At 54.9% G+C, this 20,519-nt stretch overlaps 1 protein-coding gene across 2 annotated transcripts in view; it reads right to left on the minus strand.

Moving 5' to 3' along the window:
• Positions 1-5,093: 5,093 nt before the first annotated feature.
• The window catches only part of MAU2 (MAU2 sister chromatid cohesion factor), a 34,291-nt gene continuing 18,865 nt past the window's right edge, over positions 5,094-20,519 (minus strand). The window contains exons 5-19 of one of the 2 annotated variants that reach the window (XM_043910831.1): positions 20,423-20,517; positions 18,756-18,783; positions 18,231-18,386; positions 17,728-17,874; positions 17,550-17,640; positions 16,310-16,413; positions 15,737-15,814; positions 15,388-15,453; positions 13,993-14,076; positions 12,870-12,919; positions 12,598-12,675; positions 12,283-12,394; positions 9,212-9,302; positions 8,223-8,350; positions 5,094-7,881 (exon numbers count right to left, since the gene is read on the minus strand). In XM_043910831.1, coding sequence (XP_043766766.1) covers positions 7,807-7,881; positions 8,223-8,350; positions 9,212-9,302; positions 12,283-12,394; positions 12,598-12,675; positions 12,870-12,919; positions 13,993-14,076; positions 15,388-15,453; positions 15,737-15,814; positions 16,310-16,413; positions 17,550-17,640; positions 17,728-17,874; positions 18,231-18,386; positions 18,756-18,783; positions 20,423-20,517 — 1,383 coding nt within the window. In that variant the 3' untranslated portion in view covers positions 5,094-7,806. Of the gene's footprint in view, positions 7,882-8,222; positions 8,351-9,211; positions 9,303-12,282; positions 12,395-12,597; positions 12,676-12,869; positions 12,920-13,989; positions 14,077-15,387; positions 15,454-15,736; positions 15,815-16,309; positions 16,414-17,549; positions 17,641-17,727; positions 17,875-18,230; positions 18,387-18,755; positions 18,784-20,422; positions 20,518-20,519 lie in introns of both variants that reach the window. The other variant, XM_043910830.1, reaches the window with a different exon arrangement.

Here is a 20,519-nt window from a genome sequence, read left to right on the forward strand (position 1 = left end):
ATTATGACTCCGTGCTTCCACTGCAGGGGGTGCTGGTTCAATCCCTAATCTGGGAACTAAGATCCCACATGCCACGTGGAGCAGCCAATAAAAAGAAAAGTAAAAAAAAAAAAAAAAGAAAAGTAACTGGGGATATGACATAGTGACTGGAAAGGGCTCTGACCAGGACAGGGGTGGGAGACTTGTGAGCAGGTAGATTTGAGAGATCTGAATCTTAACAAGGATTCAGCCCAGGGATGCACATACTGGACAGAAGGGAGCAGTGCTCGGCAGAGAACGACTGGCAAGCTGGTGGGCAGGGATTAAGTGGAAGAGGTCAGCTGATGTTTGCCGGCGAGGAAGTGGGATTTTATTCCGATGGGGCGAAGTAAGCATGCTACAAAGCTCTGTGAGTTCTGTTTCCCACTGGTAAAATTCCTGGTTTGGATTCAGTAATCTTCCAGCTCTCTGGTTTCATGACTACATTCTTTTATTCAAAGATGTTATTGAACCTCCAGGGTGGCTGCATTTAGCAATTGAAAACATAGGACGCCCAGTTAGATTTGAATTTCAGATCAATGACCACTTCTCCTGTGTTATAAACCTATCCCCCGAGTGTCAGTCAGCTCAGGTTTGGATAACTCACTTCACACGACCCCACAGCCTACTGGAGGGTCCTTTGGAGGAGCTCGTCGGACATGCAGGTTAGAGTCTGGTGTGGCTTGGGAGTGAGGGATTAACCAGCTCCAAAAATCCACCTTGGCCCCAAATTGTGACTTTGAACTGGTGACTCCTTTGGGTGCCCCAACTCGTTAGCTGCCCACACGGCATTGATCAAAACGCCTTCGACGTCCCTGCATCCAGGTATGTATCGTGTTGTGTGGGGAGGTTTCTTGGGTGACCAAGTATAGATTCCGGCCTTTTTCATGAGAATTATGAGAAGGGAAGGGACTTCCCTCATAGCTCAGTTGGTAAAGAATCTGCCTGCAATGCAGGAGACCCAGGTTCGATTCCAGGGTTGGGAAGATCCCCTGGAGAAGGAAATGGCAACCCACTCCAGTACTCTTGCCTTGAGAATCCCACAGACAGAGGAGCCTGGTGGGCTATAGTCCATGGGGTCGCAAAGAGTCGGACACGACTTAGCAACTAAACCACCAAAGCACCATGAGAAGGGAGGGGAGTGTGCTCAGCACCAACCTATTATCCTCACGGAGGGTGTGGATGCGAGACCTGAGGTAAAGTTTCAAGGTTGGAAGAATCCAGAGAGATGACGTGGAGGAGAAGCTGTGGGCTCCTGTCTCACCTTGGGGGCCCAGTTGATGCTGGGGTCTGTCTGCGTGCAAAACCCACCTGGCCCTGTACTCCGTATCCAAGGCATGTGGGTGTCCCATAGGGCAACCCCAGGCATGGCCTCGGGCTATTCCAGAAAAGTCAGGGAGGGGCAAATAATCCCCGAGAAAAACTAATCTCAAGTCAAGGCCTTGGGTCTCAGGAAAACTAGATGCTGAGAAAAACAGATCCTGAGTGAGGGATTTGGGTGTGGCCCTGCTGGGACTTCCGTTTGTGGGAGCCAGATGACAGAGGCAACAGGCCTACAGTACCTGAATTCAGGACCCAGCTCTGAGGCATCTTCTCTGGTTAGTTCGTGGTGATGTCAGGGCTCCGACCCTTGGTTACCTGCTGTTGGGAGTCCCTGTTACACAAGGGGGCGGGTGACCCCGTCTCTGTCAGTCACCCTCTGACCCATGGCCATGCCTCACATTCAGCCCTGTCTGTAGTCCCACCTGCGTTCACGTCTGGGATGTGGGCCCAAATGTGTTGGGGGAAGAAGAGCCTGAGGGGGCCTGGGGATTCAGTCGCTCCCCTGGACAAGGGGGCTCAGGCACTTTCTCCATTCATCAGTGTCCTCCTGGACATGATCCAGGCCTCGGCTGGACTTGAGGTGGTGGGCACGTGTGGCAGCCCTTGCCCTCCAGGATGCCACAGGCATCCTCTCTGGAGTGTCCAGAAGGGAGGGCTGTCCGTTCCCGCCCCACAGTCTCGGTGGCTGTGTAGTGGAAGTCGGAAACGTCATCTGCCTGCCCAGCTGACCGGCAGGCTGAGGAAAGCCTCCCACTGCCTGTCACAGAGCTCCACTACCCCCAGGCCCCCTGCTTGCCCCATCCTGCAGTATGCTACTTCTCTCACAGGCAAGACAGCACTCGCTCCTGTTTGAGGTCTATTGTAGCACTGCGGGTAGAGTGTCCACTCCCTGAGGGCAGGAACTTTTTCTGATGTGGCTCCTGCTGTGCCCCCAGTAGGTGCCAAATGTTTGGTGAGTAAATGAAGGAATGAATGGTGTAGCCCTGACACCTAGAGAACCATGGGGATCAGCTTCTCCAAACCGCGTGTTACAGGAGGGGAACTGAGCGGCCCTGAGGTAAAGGTCAGCCCACATCCTTGCAGATGAGGACAGAGCCAGGCTACATTGAGGTCTGGTGACACCCAGACCAGCCTTCCCAGCTAGCTTGCCCTGCCTGGTGGGGCCGCTTGACTGGGGTGTTCACGCCCCCTGGTGGCTGATGCTGGAATAGACCAGGCCCCTGGCAGCAGCTGACACTGAGATGAGATAGGAGATTTACTTCCGGTTCACGTTACTTCTGAGCAGTTTGTCTTTAACCCTTTAGGGGAGCGTCTCTGTACAGAACTCTGTGTTCAGTAGCAGGACATCCTCCAGGGCCACACAGACACTCACTCTGGGCAGAGCACACCCACCTGCAGACAGAGCCTGAACATCAAGTTGCGCAGACACATGACATTCAGAATTGTAGTTAGAAACACTCAAAGCAAAACAAGCACACACTTACCAAGCGACCCACTTCTAAGGATCTATTTCAGCGAGCTTTTCCTCATACAGGGAACTCCTTAGTGTAAGAGTGTTACAATTTTTAAAACTACATTTGTTGTAGCAGTCAATTCATTAAGAGTTACATTTTTCATAAAGCATCACTGTAACAGTCCCTTTAGGCTTCCCTGGTAGCTCAGTGGTAAAGAATCTGCCTGCCAATGAAGGAGCTGTGAGTTCACTCCCCGGGTCAGGAAGATCCTCTGAAGGAAATGGCAACTCACTCCTAGTATTCTTGCCTGGGAAATCCCATGGACAGAGGAGCCTGCAGGGCTACAGTCCATGGGGTCACAAGGAGTCGGGACCCAACTTAGCAACTAAACAATAGTCCTTTTATTTTCCAGTCCTTGAAAAAAGTATCAAAAGATATCAAAGTGCTAAGAAAACCAAATTCAGATTGCACCTTCCCCTCTCAGACCCCTTGCAGGGGTCAGCCTCCACTTGGCACTTCTGAGCTGGCTGGGATTGTACTAGGGAAAGAAGGCAGTGTAGTTCAAATGGAAGAAGCGGTGTGAAGTGCTGCACAGACAGAAACACGGCATGAATCTCCCCAAATAGCTTTCTTTGTGGGGAAATATCAACTCAAAGAGCTCGAGGAGACCAAAGGAGAAGCCAATACACGAGGAACACTTTAAATCCCCAGGCCCGCAGAAGCCCATCAGCGGGGCTGTGAGGTCCAGGCCCCCTCTGAGGTGCAGGTCAGCGGGGACCCGGCCACGGTGACTGCGAATGCGGTAGGCAGGTGTCCACAGTGGCACCTGCCGGACCTGCTGAGGGATAGCCCGCGTGTCCTTCCCTCTGGGCTGTCCCATGCCAAAACGTTCCCCAGTGAAACCCAGCAACCACAAGGAGAGTACTCCTAGCGAGGGGACAGGTGCGAGTGAGCACAGAATACTCTGGGACCATTCAGGGAGCAGCCTCCAGGTGGAGACGTGACTGGGCCTCAGGCAGCGGGAGAAGATGGCCAGGAATGGGCAGAGTGACCGGCAGGATTTCTGAGGACTGGGGATGAATGTTATCGAGGACTAGTAATGATACCTTTCCCAGGTATTTGATCCTTGGGCCAGCTGCCCTGGCCACCTGCGAGCCTCTGTGAGGTCCATTTCTGCCCTCCCCTCAGCCGTGGATGCCTCCTGGCTGAGCTCCTATCATCTGCTTCCCAAGTGTGTTCTCTGCATTGTGTCGAATCACTCACACATCCAGTGGCCAGCAATTCTGCCTGGGGACTGTGGCCCAAAGGCATCTTCAGAAGTGCCCCTAAAAGGGAGCACTCAAGGCCACCTGGGCATCCTCTTGGGGCACAGGGATGAGAGCAACACAAGGGCCTTGATACAGCAAGGGTGGCAGGATGGTCCTATCCCTGCGCTAAAAGCATGGCCCAAGAGAACTGCAGACACATGCCAAAGTAAATGCACAGATGCATCCATAGTAGCACTACTCACAAGAGCCACAAGGGGGCAGCAGCCCAAAGCCCATCAATGGTGACAGGGTAAAATGTGGTCCATCCATCATCCAACAGACTGTTTAGCCATAAAAAAGAAATGAAGCAATGATACCTGCTCTCGTGTAGAAAAGTCTTGAAGACATGAAGCTGAGTGAAAGGAGCCAGACACAAAAGGACATGTTACACTATTCCATTTATGTGAAATGACCAGATCAATCAAATCCATAGCAACTGAAAGTAGATTAGTGGTTGTCAGAGACTGGGGAAAGAGAATGGAAATGACTGCTAATGAAGATGGGGGTCTCCTTTTGTGGTGATGAAAATGTTCTGGAACTAGACAGAGGTGCTGGTTGTACACAGTAAATGTACTGAATGCCACTGATTTGTAGACATTAAATTTTACATGACTTTCACCTCACAAAGGAAAAACAAAAAACCCCAGGCACATGAAGGCTGACCCGTGTGTTTTCTAAGAACACAGGACAGTGGGAATGCAAGGAAGTCTGGTCTGTGGCAAGAGCCAGGAACAGGCAGGGCTGCGGGCTGTTCCTGCCGTGTCTCAGCGGCTCCCTTCCCTCAAGCAGGGCTGGACTGTGGAACATCATCATTAGAGGGGAAGGAGATGCAGGTATCCACCAGGTCCTCTGTCCAGGGTCTGGGGCTCTGCATCTCCATGCCCTGTAGGTTACAGCAGAAGGCCCTGGGGTCCCGCGGGCTGGCTGTGGAAGCTTAGAGTCTTCAGTAGGGCACATGTGAGGGGCGCACGCACAACAAAGACGCAGTGAGTGACGGCTCCTGCAAGTTATTTTACTTTGAATACATAGGAAATGAAATCTACAAACAAGATGCTATGTTCTATGGCTCTTTTAAACAATGCTTTGTATTTACAAAAAAAATTTTTTTGTGATTAAAAGCACCAGCTGAAAATACAGGCTGCTAAAAACTTAAGACACTGAAAATCCATTAAAAGACAGTATGCCAAACATACATTAAAAAACCCTCTAAGGAAACAAAGAAGATGCAACCAACACATTTCATCCACCGTGCCAGACAGCCCTTTTGGATTTCCCTGCCTGTGTTCCCAATAAGTGGGATGGGGAGTGCTTACCCCAGGGGGAGGACCCTGGCCTCCCCCATGGGTGACTGTGTGGGTCCAACTATGTGTCTGAGAGGGAACCGGCACCTCCTGGACCAGCATCCTCAGAACCACAGGACCTGAGGGCCACCACCACTGACAGGAAGAAGCGGGAGGCACACAAAAGGGAGTCTGACAGCTTTCAACAATGAACCTGCAAGAGCAATCTTTCTGCTACTCCCTCACACCCCATGTGTGCTTAAGGGTTTGGAGTTTTTGTTTTTTCTGAACACCCAGTTATATGTCACTGGCTGTAATGTATCTCTGCGGCTTGTGTGCAGTGTGTCTTAAATTCTTACGATTGAGAAACCGTGAGGCACTGAATTTGGACTTACAGGAGGGTATTTACAACAGCTTTATGTAGCTAAAAGGTGCTGCAATGAAGGGGAAGTTCAAAGCTTGCACGCATGCATGTACATGCGGGTTGGCTTCCATAAAGCTAGAGCGGAACATTAAATATCGAGTACTGAATTTTTAACTGTAAACTTAAGAACTTACCCTTAACTTTACACATACATAGATAACAGAGTGGTCACTAAAAGCACTTCAACATCAGGACAAGACGTTAAGTTTTGAGGTTCTTATTTCAACTGCTCTACATACAAAATGCCCTAGAAGCAAAGAAAGGTTTAAATAAATACTCAAACAACGTAAAGCAGGACTGAAGAAATGTGGGTCTGGAGAGGCTGCACAGTGTGGAGTCCAGGCTAGCAGGTGCAACTTGTAGCGACAGGTGCTCTGTCCCTTTGGTGGAAGAGGACCTGTGTGGGGGGGACCCTCAAAGGGGGAGGGAGACGAGATGGGGACAGCTCATGAACAGGCAGCAGACCACCTCTGCAGGCCTCAGAGACCCAGGGGCAGCCCCGAGGAGCACGGAACACGGCTGGACTCTCAAGTGACCCAGGAACAAATCTTGGCCAGCCTGTCCTTTCAACCAGCCTGTCCCTTCATTCAGTAGCTTACTTGCATGCCTGTTGCTGGCCCCCAAGAGGGCAGCAGGGCCTTGATGTGGGCAGTGACCCAGAACAAGGAGGTCTGCTGATAGCCCTGCTAGTGGCTAAGGCACACCCAGGCCTTGGGGCCCAAGCGGCTGACCTGAGCAATCCCAACATTCCTTTCGTCACAGACACTGAGGCTTTGAGAAGCAGCTTTCACAGTGTTAGGGAACAAGACTTGAATCAACAAGCAGCCATAACTAGCAAAACCGCACACCACCCTCATCAGGGAGATCCTCCCAGGCACTGGAAGCCAAATGTGGTCGGGCTGCTGCCGTGACGGCCCCCAATGTCACCATTACCCGGGGCATCTCCTTGACTGTTCAAGAGGAGCACAGAACCAAAAACGGCTGCCTGGGCCTGGCAGAGCCTCCCGGGGTCCAGCTCAGGAAGAGGTTACAATGCTGTCCCGAGACCCAAGGCAGGTAGCTCTCCTCCTCCTCCCCTCTAAAAACAGGGCAGGGTACAAAGGGAATGGCTGCTGCAAGGTGGCAGAGCTGAGTTGGGATGAGAAAGGTCCCTCCCACCCTCCACTATGAACTCTGACCGGCAGAAGGCGGCTGAAACAGACACAGGCGTCTCAGCTCCAGGCACCAGCTCTGGCTGGGAAGCAACACACAGGCACACTCGTAGATCACCACCAGCAGGTGCACTCCCACAGCTGGACAGTGAGTCCAGTCAAGGTGCAGATGTTCAGAAGTCAAGTTCCGGGGTCCCCCAGGAGCCCTAGCTAGAGGCCCCAGCTGCCAAAAGGATGGATGCTGAACAGAAAGGCAAGTCAGGAAAAGCACTGGGGTGAGACAAGCATTTCCGTCCCTGGCAGGCACCATCACTTCTTCCCTCTAATTGTGGGTCAGAAACTGGCATCTTGCCTCTCGGCGCAGGAAGCTGCCATGAGCAGAGGAAACACTCTGGCCCAGCACAGAGGCCTGTGGAAGTCATGTGGTACCTCGGTGGCACCAACCACCCGTGCATGCAGGGTCAGGACCTGGCTGACGGCCAACACCCCCTTCCCTACCAAGACACTCTCTTGAAGATATGACTCAGACATGGAAGCAGGACTGGCAGTTCAAATCCACTGTGAAGGATGGCTCTGCAAAGTCGGCTCCAACATCCCAATGGCAAGCCACAGCACTCGGACTCCTGGTACCTGGCAAGAATGGCCAGTTGGCCCTTCCTGGGAGGACAGGAATCAGCCCTCCACGCTCCCCAGGGACCTGGGTGCTCTGGAGACAGTCGGGAAAGAAGCCTGAAGACAGCCACGCCAGCACGTCTCCAAGGAAAGCTCAAGTGCCATCTGGGTGGAAGTCAGGGACACACCAGGCCACCACGGAGGCTTGGAGAAGCTGAGAGGCCCCGTCCAGGGGTCTCACAGGAGGCTGGCCAGGCTGGTGTTTGGTCCATTCTGAGCTTGGAACTGCACAGGGGGTGGGCCGTCTGTCCACTGCGGGGAAAGAGAACACACAGGTGAGGTCCTTCCTAGGGAGGAGCAGGGGGTTGCTGGGCCGCATGTCTGTGCCTGAAATGTTGTCCTCCTCAGGCTGGTCAGGGCCCCCAGGAAGCAGCCTGCATCACCCACTTGGGTTGGAGCTCTCCTGCCCATCCAAGGGGGGCTCCTGAGGCCAGGCTGGGTTAGGGTTTGTTGGAGAGATGCAAGGAAGACAGTAGCCAAGGGTGCACTTCGTTCCTCAGGAAGCGCATCCCCGGGGGGCTGCTGGTCAGGTAAGCTGGCCCCAAGGAGCCACCCAGCACCCTCACTTTGTCTCCCCTACCCTGGGCCCATACCGTGATGAGGTTGTGCTCAGGGAGGCTGCAGGCCTCGATGTGGTCTTGAAGTAGCTGCTGCGAGAAGTTCTGGTGCATCTGGGCGGCTTCGTGGGCATCCATGGCATTCCCACAGGCTTTATTCAGGTCTGGGGGTGGGGGTGAGGGTGGGGGTACATGCAAAGGATGGGCCAGTTTTGGCCTGCCACTGCCCCATGCCCTCCCCTCAGGTGTGGGTGGAGCCCTGAAGTCAAACCCCAGCTCCCCCAGTGGATTCCTGTGTGCCTGGCATGTCACCTGCCCTAAACCCTGTGTCAGGGTCAGCAAAGCCCACCTGCCAACAGCCAAGTTTCTGAGTCTTATGTCCTTGGAGGTGGATGAACAGTGAGGCCCACAGGGGCAGATATAAGGGCTGGGAGGGCAGTGAAAGTCCTTTGGGCTCCCTTGGATGTGGCTCTCCCAGGGATTTCCTGGCCGGCTTGTGGGCACCCAGGAGCCTGCAGGGCGCAGGGCACCTAGTGTTCACTTCTGAGGCAGGAAGGCGGAATGAGTGCACCGAGTCCACTGCAGAGGAGAACAGTCAGCCCTCTACCTCCTCGCCAGGACCCTGGGTGAGTCTGTGGACCCTGGTTTCACAATCTGTAAATGGTGGAGCAGCAGTGACACCTGCTGAGCACCCTTTCTGTGCCCAGAGCACCCTGGCTTGTTCTGCTGGATACGGAGGACTGTGGTCCCCATTCATGGGGAGGAGACTGAGGCCAAGTGCCAGGGTTCACTGCCCAATCAGATGCCAAGAACTGCCTTGTGGGTCCCAAAGAGTCAGAATCAGACTGTGTAGATCTCACTGCACAAATGAGCCCACTGACCTCAAAAAGAGCCTTTCGAGAAGCCTGAGACTATATTAGAACTGGGGTTGTGGCCTGCAGAAGCCCAGTCTAAAGCAGAGGCCCAGCAGGGCCTAGGACCCTCTAGACTTCTGCTCTGCTCAGAAGCCCCGATCTCTTCCTCACCTCTTAGCAGGGCTGATGACCACAGCTGCACTGACATGTCTGGGATCTTGCTGGCCAGCTGCATGGCGGGCACCACCATGTTGTTACTCTCCTGTTGACCAAGAGCAGCAGAAGAGTCAGGGGTGGGGTGGAGGCGCGGAGACTGGGGGCAGGGACAGCTTGGGCCCACCTGTGACCGCCCGCTGCCTGGCAAATACCTACTCCTATCATACAGTCTATCTCAAATGACCCTCTCTGAAAGTACTCCTCAACTACCTTGGGGGAAAAGAAACAGCTCCCACTCCTCGGCTCTGCATGTGCCTCCCTGCTGGGGCACAGTCACGGGCAACTCTATGTACCTTTGTCTTTATAACCAAAGAAAAAGGCACTGGTGGCAGGCAGCCCTGGACCCATCTCAGGAGCCGATTAAAAATACAGATTCAGGGGCTTCCCTGGTGATCCAGTGGTTAAGAATCTGCCTGCCAATGCAGAGGACACAGGTTCGATCTCTGGTCTGAGAGGATCCCATATGCCACGATGCAGCTCAGCCCATGCCACAACAGTTGAACCTGCCCTCTGGAGCCCAGGAGTTATAACTATTGAGCCCATGGGCCTGATAGCCTATGCTCTGCAACGAGACGCCACCTAACAGGAAGCCAGCTTGCTGCAACTAGAGAAAGCCTGTGCACAGCAACGAAGATTCAATGTAGCCAAAAATGAATAAATAAACACAATTAAATTTAAAAATAAATACAGATTCAGGGGTCTCAAGGCTGGGAAGAAGCAGCAGTCTGTCCTGGTGGGAGCAATTAGGACTATTGGTCAAAAGAGAGAAGAATTTTGTCTTTCTACATACAAGCCTGCTCCTGTGGAAGGCCACCTCAGACACATGGGGCTGTGGGGCACCAGCATGTGTTCACCCTTGAACCCTGACTCCACAATGCAGCTGCAACAGCACCATCCCTCAGCCCTCAGGATGAGCTGAGTGAAAGCTGCTGCGGGCTGTGAACACCCATCCTTGACTCTGCAATGACTCCACCCAGTACAGGACCCATAGCCTACTGGCCTGAATGCTGGGATCAGGGTGACACTGGGAGAGCTCCTCACGTGGCAACCACGTGCAGTGTGTGTGGGGGCACACTTGGCATGCAGCCCAGAGACACACAAATCCTCTAAACCAACTCCTGAGGCCCCGGTCCCACACAGCCACAGTTGTGTGGGGGGCGCCTCCACAGACACAAAAGCCCAGTGACGTCATGCTGCCCACCCTGGCCAGCACCTCCAAGATGAGCTCCAGGTGGGTCTCAAAAAAATTTTTCAAAATTGAACCAAGGCCTCCTAAGACCTCAGAATGCAGAACAGGAAAAACTAGTCTCCTCTTCCAGGCCTGGGGCCGAGAGGGAGCTGCTGGGAGGGAGAGTCCCCTTGGCTCCAGTTCCCCACAACAGCTCAGTTTCCGCAGATCCTGGGTGTGAAGACTGGTGTTATCCTGAAAGGGGTCCTGCATGAGGCCACCCACAAACTTTAATGCCCAAGTATGCTGTGGCCTGGCAGGCCCAGGGCAGGCGGTATCTCCCACAGATCTAGTGCTGCTTGAGGCGGTGCCTGGCTTTGGGGGCTCTTGATGGCCCCAGGAAGCAACAGAGGTTTCCAAATAAGCTCTGTAATTTGCTCCGGGACTGCCCCGCCACACACCAGAAGCTGTAGCTGAAGAGCTGCTCTGCCCACCCTGCCCCACTGAAGGTGGCTTCTGGAAGCTTCTGGACAAACAAGCATCAGCGAGGTCTAGGTGCTAAGCCTGGGTCCGCAGTCTGGGGCTGTGTGACATTAAACTCCTCAGCTGGCAATGAGGTAATCACCACCACTGCACCGAGACAGAAGGCAGGCAGCCTGAACTCAGGGGGGTGTCATGTTGAGCCCCTCATCCCTGCCCAACCCCGGGATGCACCCTGAGGCCACTGTGCTCCCTGTGCTCCCTGAGTACCACGACAAGGTGTTCTAGAAGGAGTGGAGCTACGCTCAGAAGGAAGAACCCACTGCTGACCCTCCTTCCAGGGTATTGATCCTGCCAGGGTTCAGGACGTAGCTGCAGGGCATGCGAGCCTCGCAAAATGCCTGTCAGGTGATTGTGGGGAGGGGAGAGGCACTGGGCTTATTAAAAACACTCATTCTTTAGAAGCTCTGGGGTTTGATCAGATAAAACTTTATGGGCCTGTGTTCCCTGTCCTGAAAACAGCTAAAGTGAGTTCAGCTGTATCACTGAACTGATGCCAGTTAAAAATTCTCACTGCCATTAAAAAAAGCCCCAACACAGTGGTGCAGAGAAAGACCAGACATAAAATTACAAAACAGCCTGATAAAACTTAGGCTTGGACAGAGGCAGGCAATGAAAAGAGCTGGAAGACACAAGACACGCAAGGATTTTCTCCTTTGCTTCTCAGACTTTCTAGGATAACCATAGCATCTTTTATACTGACAAACATGTTCTTAAAAAATTAAAGAGCTTGTAAGGTCAATGGGTTGGGGTAGGCGAGATGTTCATACACCCCCAGATGGGGAGACTGAGAAATCAACTGATCCCACCCGAGACCAGATGGCATGGGTGGGGACCAGGCGCAGGGGGACACGGCTGGTGAGGGTAAACACAGGGCGCCCTGAGGATACTGCGTGTGACGGGCAGAGGTGGAATCCCTGCGTTTGTGGTTGAGAGGATGCACCTCTCAGCCCCACATACTAACACAGGGGAGGGGCCCTGCCCTCAGCCTCGCCGGCTCTGGGCAGTCTGAGCAGCTCTAGCCCCACTGAGCCCTGGGCCTTGCCTGACAACTGCCAGAGGCCAACACTGGCCCTGCCTGCCACGGAGGTGCGCCCTTCAGGAACTCAAAGCTCCCTCAGCCCTGCCTGCCCAGGCTGTCTGAGCCTCAGGGAGCAGCAGGGTGTGGGTGAAGGGTTATGGGGGTGAGAGGTCACTGAGATAGGATCACTGCAGGGAACGGGATGGAGGCACTTGGCTAGGTGCTCCCCTCACCCACCTCCACCCCACTGAGCACCACCCTGGCCCTATGCCCCTCAGCCTGGCCCCTGACACTCACCCTATGGTTTCCCAACACATAGAAGATGTGACCTAGGAGCACGAGGGAGCAGGCTGTGAGCCGATTCAGGTCCTCTGCATTGGACATCTTCAGGGTTTCCCGCAGAAAACGCCTTTGTGAGAAGAAGAGATGCTGAGGCCCCACTGGGAGGGCTTTCGGGGAAGAAAAGGCAGCAGTGGCCTCGGGGCCCTGAGCAGAGACCACCTGGGGGAGGGTGGGGAGGGCAGGAACAGGGGGCCTGGGCACGTGCTGTTGGGGGAAGAGAAACACCGAGCGGTGCCAGGTACAGGGCCACCTGCCCTCTCCAGTACTTACTTGGCCTCGTTATAGCGTCCCTGGAAGAAGGAGAAGAGCCCACGCACGTAGAAAGCCGCTGCTCGGAGGCAGTGTGAGCTGAGGGGAGAGTGGAGCATCACACCTTAGTGAGTTTTAATGAAAGCAGATTTACAAATGGGGACTGGGTGGGAAGATGGGGGGTGTTGGGGTACACAGGCAGTCTGGGGCCCCATAGACGCTCACACTACCTCAAGAGCAGAGAAAGCGTAAGACAGTTGGTCAAGTGGGGCTTGGGGCCTGGGGCTGCCTACCTGACAGGGAAGCTGTGGTCTGGATTGATCCTCTCCAGCAAGCTGTACAGCTGTGAAAGAAATGTCTGCAAGTTAGGGTAACTCTGCATTTCTAAAAATGAGAAGGGCTGGCCCCAGTATTCCAGTAAATGACTAGGGCTGCCTGCAACTTCCTAACCCAGTCTCATGGCACATGCCCGTACCTCTAATCCCATGCCTGAGTGCAACCTGCCGGAAGGGACAGAACCTGCAACGTTGCTGCCATCTTAAGCTCCCTTTGGCTCATGTATGGAGGGGAAGGCGGGTTGGGGGATGAGGGCTGAAGCGGGCTGTGGCTGTGCCCAGAACCCCCGTAGTCCCTTCAGGAGGCAAACACTGTGGTGGGGGTGGAGGTGAGACAAAGGGAGCCAAACTCCTCTGAGACCCACCAAGATCACATCAGGCCCTCAGGCCCCTACCCTGCCATGCTCTCAGGCCACTGGAGCAGCTGGACTGGGCCTTCTGCCCAAAGCATTCAAACCAACCAATTATGTGTGACATCAGCTGAGTACAGGGCCATCTCTCTTTGTAGCCAAGAGACGACAGTGGCCTGAACTACAAAATGAAGGCCACAGGCGTAGAGACAAGTGGCTGATCTGAGACACTCCAGAGGGCTCCAGGCTGGAGGGAAATGGCAGGGCTAAGGGGGTGTCACACGGGAAACCTGGTGGGAGGTACTTATCCTGGGAGGCAAGCTCTGGCGCCCGCCTCCCTGCTCCAGCAGGCTGGAGCACCAGAACACCTAGGGGCCTGATGCAGACAGGACCCACGATGTCATTCCTCGTAACTGAGCCAAGAGGCCTCACCGACAGCCAGCCAGAACAGATAGCTGAGGGTAGAAGAAATTTTCTTTTTTCCCCAAGGGATTCAATGCTTGGCTAGTTTTCAGTAGAGAGAAGTGTTAATTTGCTATGGAAACATTTCTGTCTTAGACTTGGCCTCTCCCCAGTCACACCCATGCTCCACTCGGTGGGACACTTTGTTGGAAGACAAATACCCTAGGGTCGAGAGATTTGCTGGTGCCCAGGACCACACTTCCCACACACCCCCCTCCAAGTAAGAGTTGAAAGAAAGGATACCAAACATGAAGCATGTCACCTACTACCTCTTGGTGTCTATTTCCTTCCCGTATATACACACTCGCCAGGTTGGTCACGATGAAGGCCCACAGCTCCTGGTGATTGGTGAGCTGGAATATGGGAGACACAGGGCATTAGGGGGCCAGGCTGGGCGCAGTCATGTCACCTGGGGGTCGCCTGGCGGCATCAGAGCCACCCAAACGCTCCACAACAGCTACCTTGGAATCTTCTTACTCTTTTTATTCCAAACACACATACACACCCCTGCCTCCTGAACCTAAGGACAACAAAATTGTTAGTTCTTGTCATTATAAAACAATCATCTGCATTATAGGAAACTCAGGAAACAGAAAAGCGCAGCCAGCCACCCCAGAGCCTGTCCTCAGAACACGCCACAGTTTGCTCTATTCTCTGCTGTCTCAGTCTGAGCACCTGAGTGCCCGGCCCCCACACCTCAGGTGGTCACCCCAAGACCCCAGTGTGTGTAAACACAGCAGAGGAGCATGCTTGCTGGTTCCTCTGCTAATGGCTGGCGGTAGGCAGACTGCCGTCCCCAGTTTTTCTGGGGGAACGAGAATGGCCATGAGAGGAACCAATCTAAGTGGTTTGAGCACTGCTCAGACCTTGTGGGGCTGAGCATTCTAAACGGGGCTCAGCAAGTGCAACTGTGTAAGAAGCCGAGAGTGTCTACGAAGCACAAACACCACCTCAACGACCCTGGCAGGAGCCAAGGAGATCCAGAGGGCTGTCTGATCTGAACAAAGATGCTCCAATGTTTGTCACAGGACCACAGGAAATATGTTTGGTGTCATGAGGGGTCTGGATCCAAGTTATGGTTGTACCACGTCCCCCCCAGGTTGGTGGACAGGACCCCTGGTGGCATACACCATCTGCTGGGAATTTTGATGTTGAAACAAAGCAGCAGCAGCAACTTGTGTAAGAAGTGGGATGCAGGTGTGTCTAAGAGACCTTCAGAGGGCCACAGGCAATGAGGGGAGGTCTCAGCACCACTGGAGTGAGCGGCACCAGGGCCCAAGTAGCTGGGACACAAGTCAACATCACCTGGTGGACCACGGGGAGGACTGGGAATCCTCAGTCAAAGTGGCTAACCAGGGCATGTCCAGCAGGTGCCTGGCTCAAGACAACCCCCTTGAGGCTGCCCTCCTGAGTTAGCTGGGGAAGCCCCACCCCAGCGTGGCCAGGAGCCCCCGTGCCCACAGCTATGCTGCATCAGGCTGTGCTGCCAGTGCTGGCCTGTCGGTACCCGGGCAGCACAAGGCCTGACAAAGGAAGCCCTGGATAAACGCAGCACCAGGCTGGATGCTGCTGAGTCACCCACTGACCACAGTTTGTGTGGCTGCTGTCCCGACTCCTTACTGAGAAGCACCTCCTGCCCCATAAAGTGAGGGCCGGCACCTTACCCGCAAAGCTGTGGTGAACTGGGCTTCGGCGTTGTCCATGCAGTTGACAGAGACACAGTACAGGCCCTAGGAGAAGACAGTGCCCAGGGCTCAGAGCCACATGCAGCCTGCCTAGGGCTACACAGCTGCACCCGGGTGAGCCTAACAAGAGACTCGACTGAGCCAGCTGTATCTGAGCAAGATGGCATGCTTCATTACTCCTGCCTCCTGAGACCTGAGTCAACTCAGACTTGATGAGACGCTTGTCAGAATGAAGTCCACGGCGAAGGTTCTAAGTCCTGCCTGGGGTGTTGATCACAGGGTTACTCACAGGGGTGGGGCTGGGGGTCGGCAGCCCTCACGCACTCACCAGCAGTGTATGCAGCTGTGCGGCGTGGTTGGAGAAGAGCCGGGGCGACTGCTGGCACAGTTGACAGACCTGGGAGATCTGCAGGGAAAGCATGTCTGACATCACTTTAATGTGGGACCCAGGGCCCTGGCAGCATTGAGAAGAGGCCCCCAAAGCCAGTGGGGGTACCCATATACTGCCCAGTCTAACCTGGGCATAAAATCCCAGCAGCTGTGCCCACTGTAATGATGCTGACCCTTGTCTGGTTCTCTGCCTCCTCCCTTGGCAACCTGTGTCTTAGTCACATAGTACCCACATCCTTATCAAGGTCCCCATGCCCTCTCAGGAAGGTGGGCATCAAGGATTACAATCATTGGGCAGGAGGGGTGCTAGAACTGCCATCAGCAGACTCGAAAACTCCAGACCCCACGTTCCTTGGGCATAAAAACTTTTAGGTAAAAACCTCTGATTATGTCCATTAAGGCTCATGGATGACCAGGTTACGTTCTCCCAAGTGACACCCTGAGAACCCAGAAAATTCAAACGGCCCCCCAGCCTCCCTGCCCTGTGTGCACGCGGCCCCCGGCGGCCTACCTCCTGCAGCGCGGTGGCCTTGTGACCTGTGACGAGCCGGCACATGATGATGTGCTCCAGCAGGATCACTTGGAAGGAGGACAGAATGGGGCTGCAGTCGAGCACTGGGGGCGAGAGGCAGGTGTGAGCCCTCGAGGTGCGGGAGGAGACCACCGAGGAGACACTGACCCACGCCCCTGCCTCCTGCGGGCTTCGAGCCCTCCTGCCACACCAGCCCCTCAGCTAGCTACCTGAGTCTGAGCCCACTTGCTCTGCCAGGCACTGGCCTAGCACCTAATCTGTCACCTTACTTGGTGCCCACAGCACCCTCAAGCAAGGGGTTCCATCTCCCTGTCCAGGTGAGGAATCAGGTTCATAGCCAGGTTTTGATGACCAGAGTACTTTAAGAGCAAGAAATTCTTAAAGGGATCTGTCTTCCATCCTCAACCTGCACCCCTGCCCCGACCCAGCTGAGTGCTCAAGGGCACGCTAGGCACCACAGGTGCTAGAAATGCTCAGGTTGCCTGGGAGACTGTGCAACAGCCTCAGACAACAGTGGGGGTGGGGTGGGGTGGGGACCACAGCTTCTGGCTGTTCCAAGAGGCTGTGCTCACACTGGAACCAGACAGCACTTTCCCAACTCATCTGAAAGAACAGAACAGTAGTTCCTGCGAAGTTTGGCTCCCCGGCTCCTCCCCAGCAGCACTGACAAGGGCGCAGGGAGTGAATAGGGTGAACGGGGCACAAGCCAGCCAGGGACACATGGGGCTCTGGGTTCCCACTAATCAAAGGTCCTCAATTACCCAGGATGGATTGTCAAGCACCCAGAAGAACCTAGGACCCCCAGAGGATCTGCTGTCAGCCAAGTTCCAATTCCGATCTCACCCTGAGCACAATCCACATTACAGTACTGGTAACGGACAGCAAAAGCAGCCACCGCCTTTTTCAGCTGAGCACTGCTGTCCCTGCAGGTTCCGGTGGAGCCCCACTAACCCTCATGACTGTCTGTGCAGTGAGGGCGATAGGACAGAGATGCTACAAGTACTCACCCAACCTCCCTGGGGAGCAAGGATCCCATCCAGGCCTGGCATGGCTCTGCCTGAACCTGATCATCCCTATCTGCCAACTGGGGTACAAGACCCATGGGGCGGAGACCCAGGCTGCAGTCTTTCAAAGTCCTCCAGGCCCAGCACTGGCAGCGATGGGCGGGCTGTCCGCCAGGGGGCTACTGACCCACCGGGCCCCACAGAGCCTGACTTACTCTTGAGCTTCTCCAGCTGCATGAGGGCCTTGTCCGTGTACTTCTGCGCCTTCTCTAGGTAGCCTGCTTGCATGGAGTGCATCACCGTCACCTGGCGACAAGGTCAGATGGTGGTGGTCACCGAGGCCCTCTCCTCGCTCACCTGGGCCGTCAGGCTCCAGCCCCTGCAGGGACTCACCAGGTAGACAAGCACGCACATGTGCTCCTTGGGCAGCCAGTGGAAGAGGTCGGCAGGGTTGCTGGGTAGGATCTCATCATCGTGCAGTGTGGAGATGGTCTGGATACACTGCTGCAGCTGCTTCAGGCACGGCTTCACGCTCTTTACCTGCAGCAGGCAGACAGCGCCGCACAGCTGACCACCCGTCTGCTCCCATCAAGTGCCAACACCCTCAAGAGGCAGGTCCCCACTGCGGCAGCCAGCCAGGTCCTGCCGGCCTCGTCCCACCCCAAGGCCCTACAGGCCGTCTCCACAGCTGTCAGCACCCTGTAAGGGTCTGCTCTGTTCTATCCACTGAGTGAAGTGCTCAGCCCAACAGGCAAAGCTGGGTGTGGGTGGGGGAACCAAGGAAGTGTGGCCAGTGGGGAGGGACAGGAGGCAATCGCAGAACTGATTTCTCGGTCAGAGGCCCATCCACCACCTGCCTGTTCCCCAGCGGCCATCACGTGGGAGGCAGTACACACCTGCCCAGCATCCAGGTAGTGGGTCACCTGGAGCACCAGGAAGAAGACACGCAGAGACTCTTTCTGGATGGGGTTCCCTTGCCAGTTCTCAACTATCTGTCCACAGAGGGTCAGCAGTGGGTGGACTTCCTGCAGCTTGCGCTCCATCAGCAGCAGCTGTGGGGAGAGGTGCATGTGCTGGGGACTCTCCTGGTGCACAGGGCTGCCGCCCACCTGCCCATGCACTGTGCAGCTGCTGGCACCTCAAAGGGAGGGCACAAAGCCAGGCTGGAACCCAAGTCCAGGCAGCTCCAACCGAGGCGGCTCCTCCGTCAGCACAAATCCCACAACCTGGACTCGGAGCTTTGTCTCTGAATCCAGCTGGGGGATGGGGGACAGGGTCTGCCTCTCAGGGCTACCTGCCATGCGTGAGGGTCTGGGCAACTGATGGACCATGACATGGCAAGCAGGCGAAGCCCTGGCAGACCCTGGGAACCCAAGCTCATGTCCACCACACCTTACCCTGCCTGCCCAGCCTCCACTTACCATCCCTTTGCTGAGCAGGAACAGTGCCCTGGAAAAGAGAGGGGAGTCAGCTCTGGGAGGCCCAGGCAACCCCGAGGATGACGGACACCTCAACGTTCACAGGGATCTAACCCCTGGGGCAGTTAGATGGATGACAATGGACCCTGGCCAATAAGCGTGCTCTATTTTGTTTATTTTCCTTTAACTTTTTTCTCATTTAGGCACTCATGAGGTTCAAAAGCTCAAGAGGCAGAAACAGGGGCTCAAGAAGGCATGGCGTGAGGACTCCCCTGGTGGCCAGTGGCTGAGACCGCTGCTCTTAGGGCCAGCTGTGGGGCTGCAGGCATGCGGAGCCTGCAGGTCCCAGTGTGCTCACACCTGAGTCTCTGTCCCGCCAGTCTCTGCAGGGTCCTGAGGTGCGGTAGCTGACACCCCACCCAGTGGGCATGGCGCCAGGTGAGGAGACTAAGGGCACGGGGGCCCCAGTCTGCACCCCCGGCCACCTGTCATTCTTTGTTGTTACCTCGCAGCATGGACACCCTAGGGTCTCCTGTCTGAGTGCTGAAATCTAGGGTCCAGAACTTCACGTCAAGGTTCCCGTATTATCACCTCACTAGGCCTTACCTCTGAGATCAGAAGCTCTGTGTCAGGAGACCTGTGGGCGCCATGCCCTGGTGAGGCCCACCCAGTTATCTGCCCACAGTGGTACAGAGGCCTGTCTTGAAGACACTTGTGAACATGTGCAGTGTGTGGCCATCCCCACGCCCTGCAAGTCGCTGAGTGTCACCCCAAACCCAGTAACGGCTGCAGCGTGAGGAGGACAACACAGGCCAGGCGCACAGGCCAGGCGCACAGGCCAGACCGTGTGAGTGTCCACCCCAGGGCAGGGTGGCGGAGGGATGCAAGTCTGCGGGGAGCTGTGTGGACCCCTGTGAGCACTTGCAAGTCCAGAACTCAAGAGAATAGACTTAGGAACTGTTCTGTCCCAACGAGCCCACGGGACAAGCTTAGAGTCTGTGTTACAGAATTTTTCACAATCCCCCCACACACACAACAGAGTAATAATAGCACTGCTACCAGGAGTCTGGAATTCTACTACAGAGGATTCTTCTCTTCAGGGTAAAAAGAGATTGCAGGCCCGCTAAGAGGGCACACGGTGAGGCACTGGTGGCCTCTGACCCGACCCCAACCCCAGGGCACTAGCCTCCAGGTAGTTTAAGCAGCTTCATGCATAATATGAACCTATGTCCAGTCTTTGACACAAATGTCCTCTTACTCTGTCTCCTATTATATACCTAAACACTCCTGGGTGTGCTGAGTGGGGACACTGGCTGCCAACCATGCTGCCCACAGTATCTACAAGGACCACTCTCACATCCCACCAGGAAGCGGATCAGCCCAGCAAATTCACGAGCCCTTTTTATTTAAGAGATGCTAGAAATATGCAAGTGCTCACAGTGCTGAGAATGCCAGCTGCCCCTCACACACACAGTCAACTCAACAACTTCTTACTTCATGAATCGATGGGGCAAAAGCATCTCTAGGCTGCCTGAATTTGCGTGTCTCTTACTATGAATAAGGGTGGTCATCGTTTCACGCTGAAATGCCATTTCTATTTGCTGTCCAGGACCAAGGTGGCCAAACTTTTCCAAGTGAGCGAAGAAAGGGCCCAAGGAGAGGGGGCCTACCGTGTGTACTCAGATCCCACCACCCGGGCGTACTCGGCTCCCACACCCAGGAGGTCGCAGGCCGACACCAGGTCCTTCTCAAGTGTGTGCAGTTGCT

This window comes from Cervus elaphus, chromosome 9 (genome assembly GCF_910594005.1).
Source record: "Cervus elaphus chromosome 9, mCerEla1.1, whole genome shotgun sequence".
Classification (NCBI taxonomy): domain Eukaryota; kingdom Metazoa; phylum Chordata; class Mammalia; order Artiodactyla; family Cervidae; genus Cervus; species Cervus elaphus.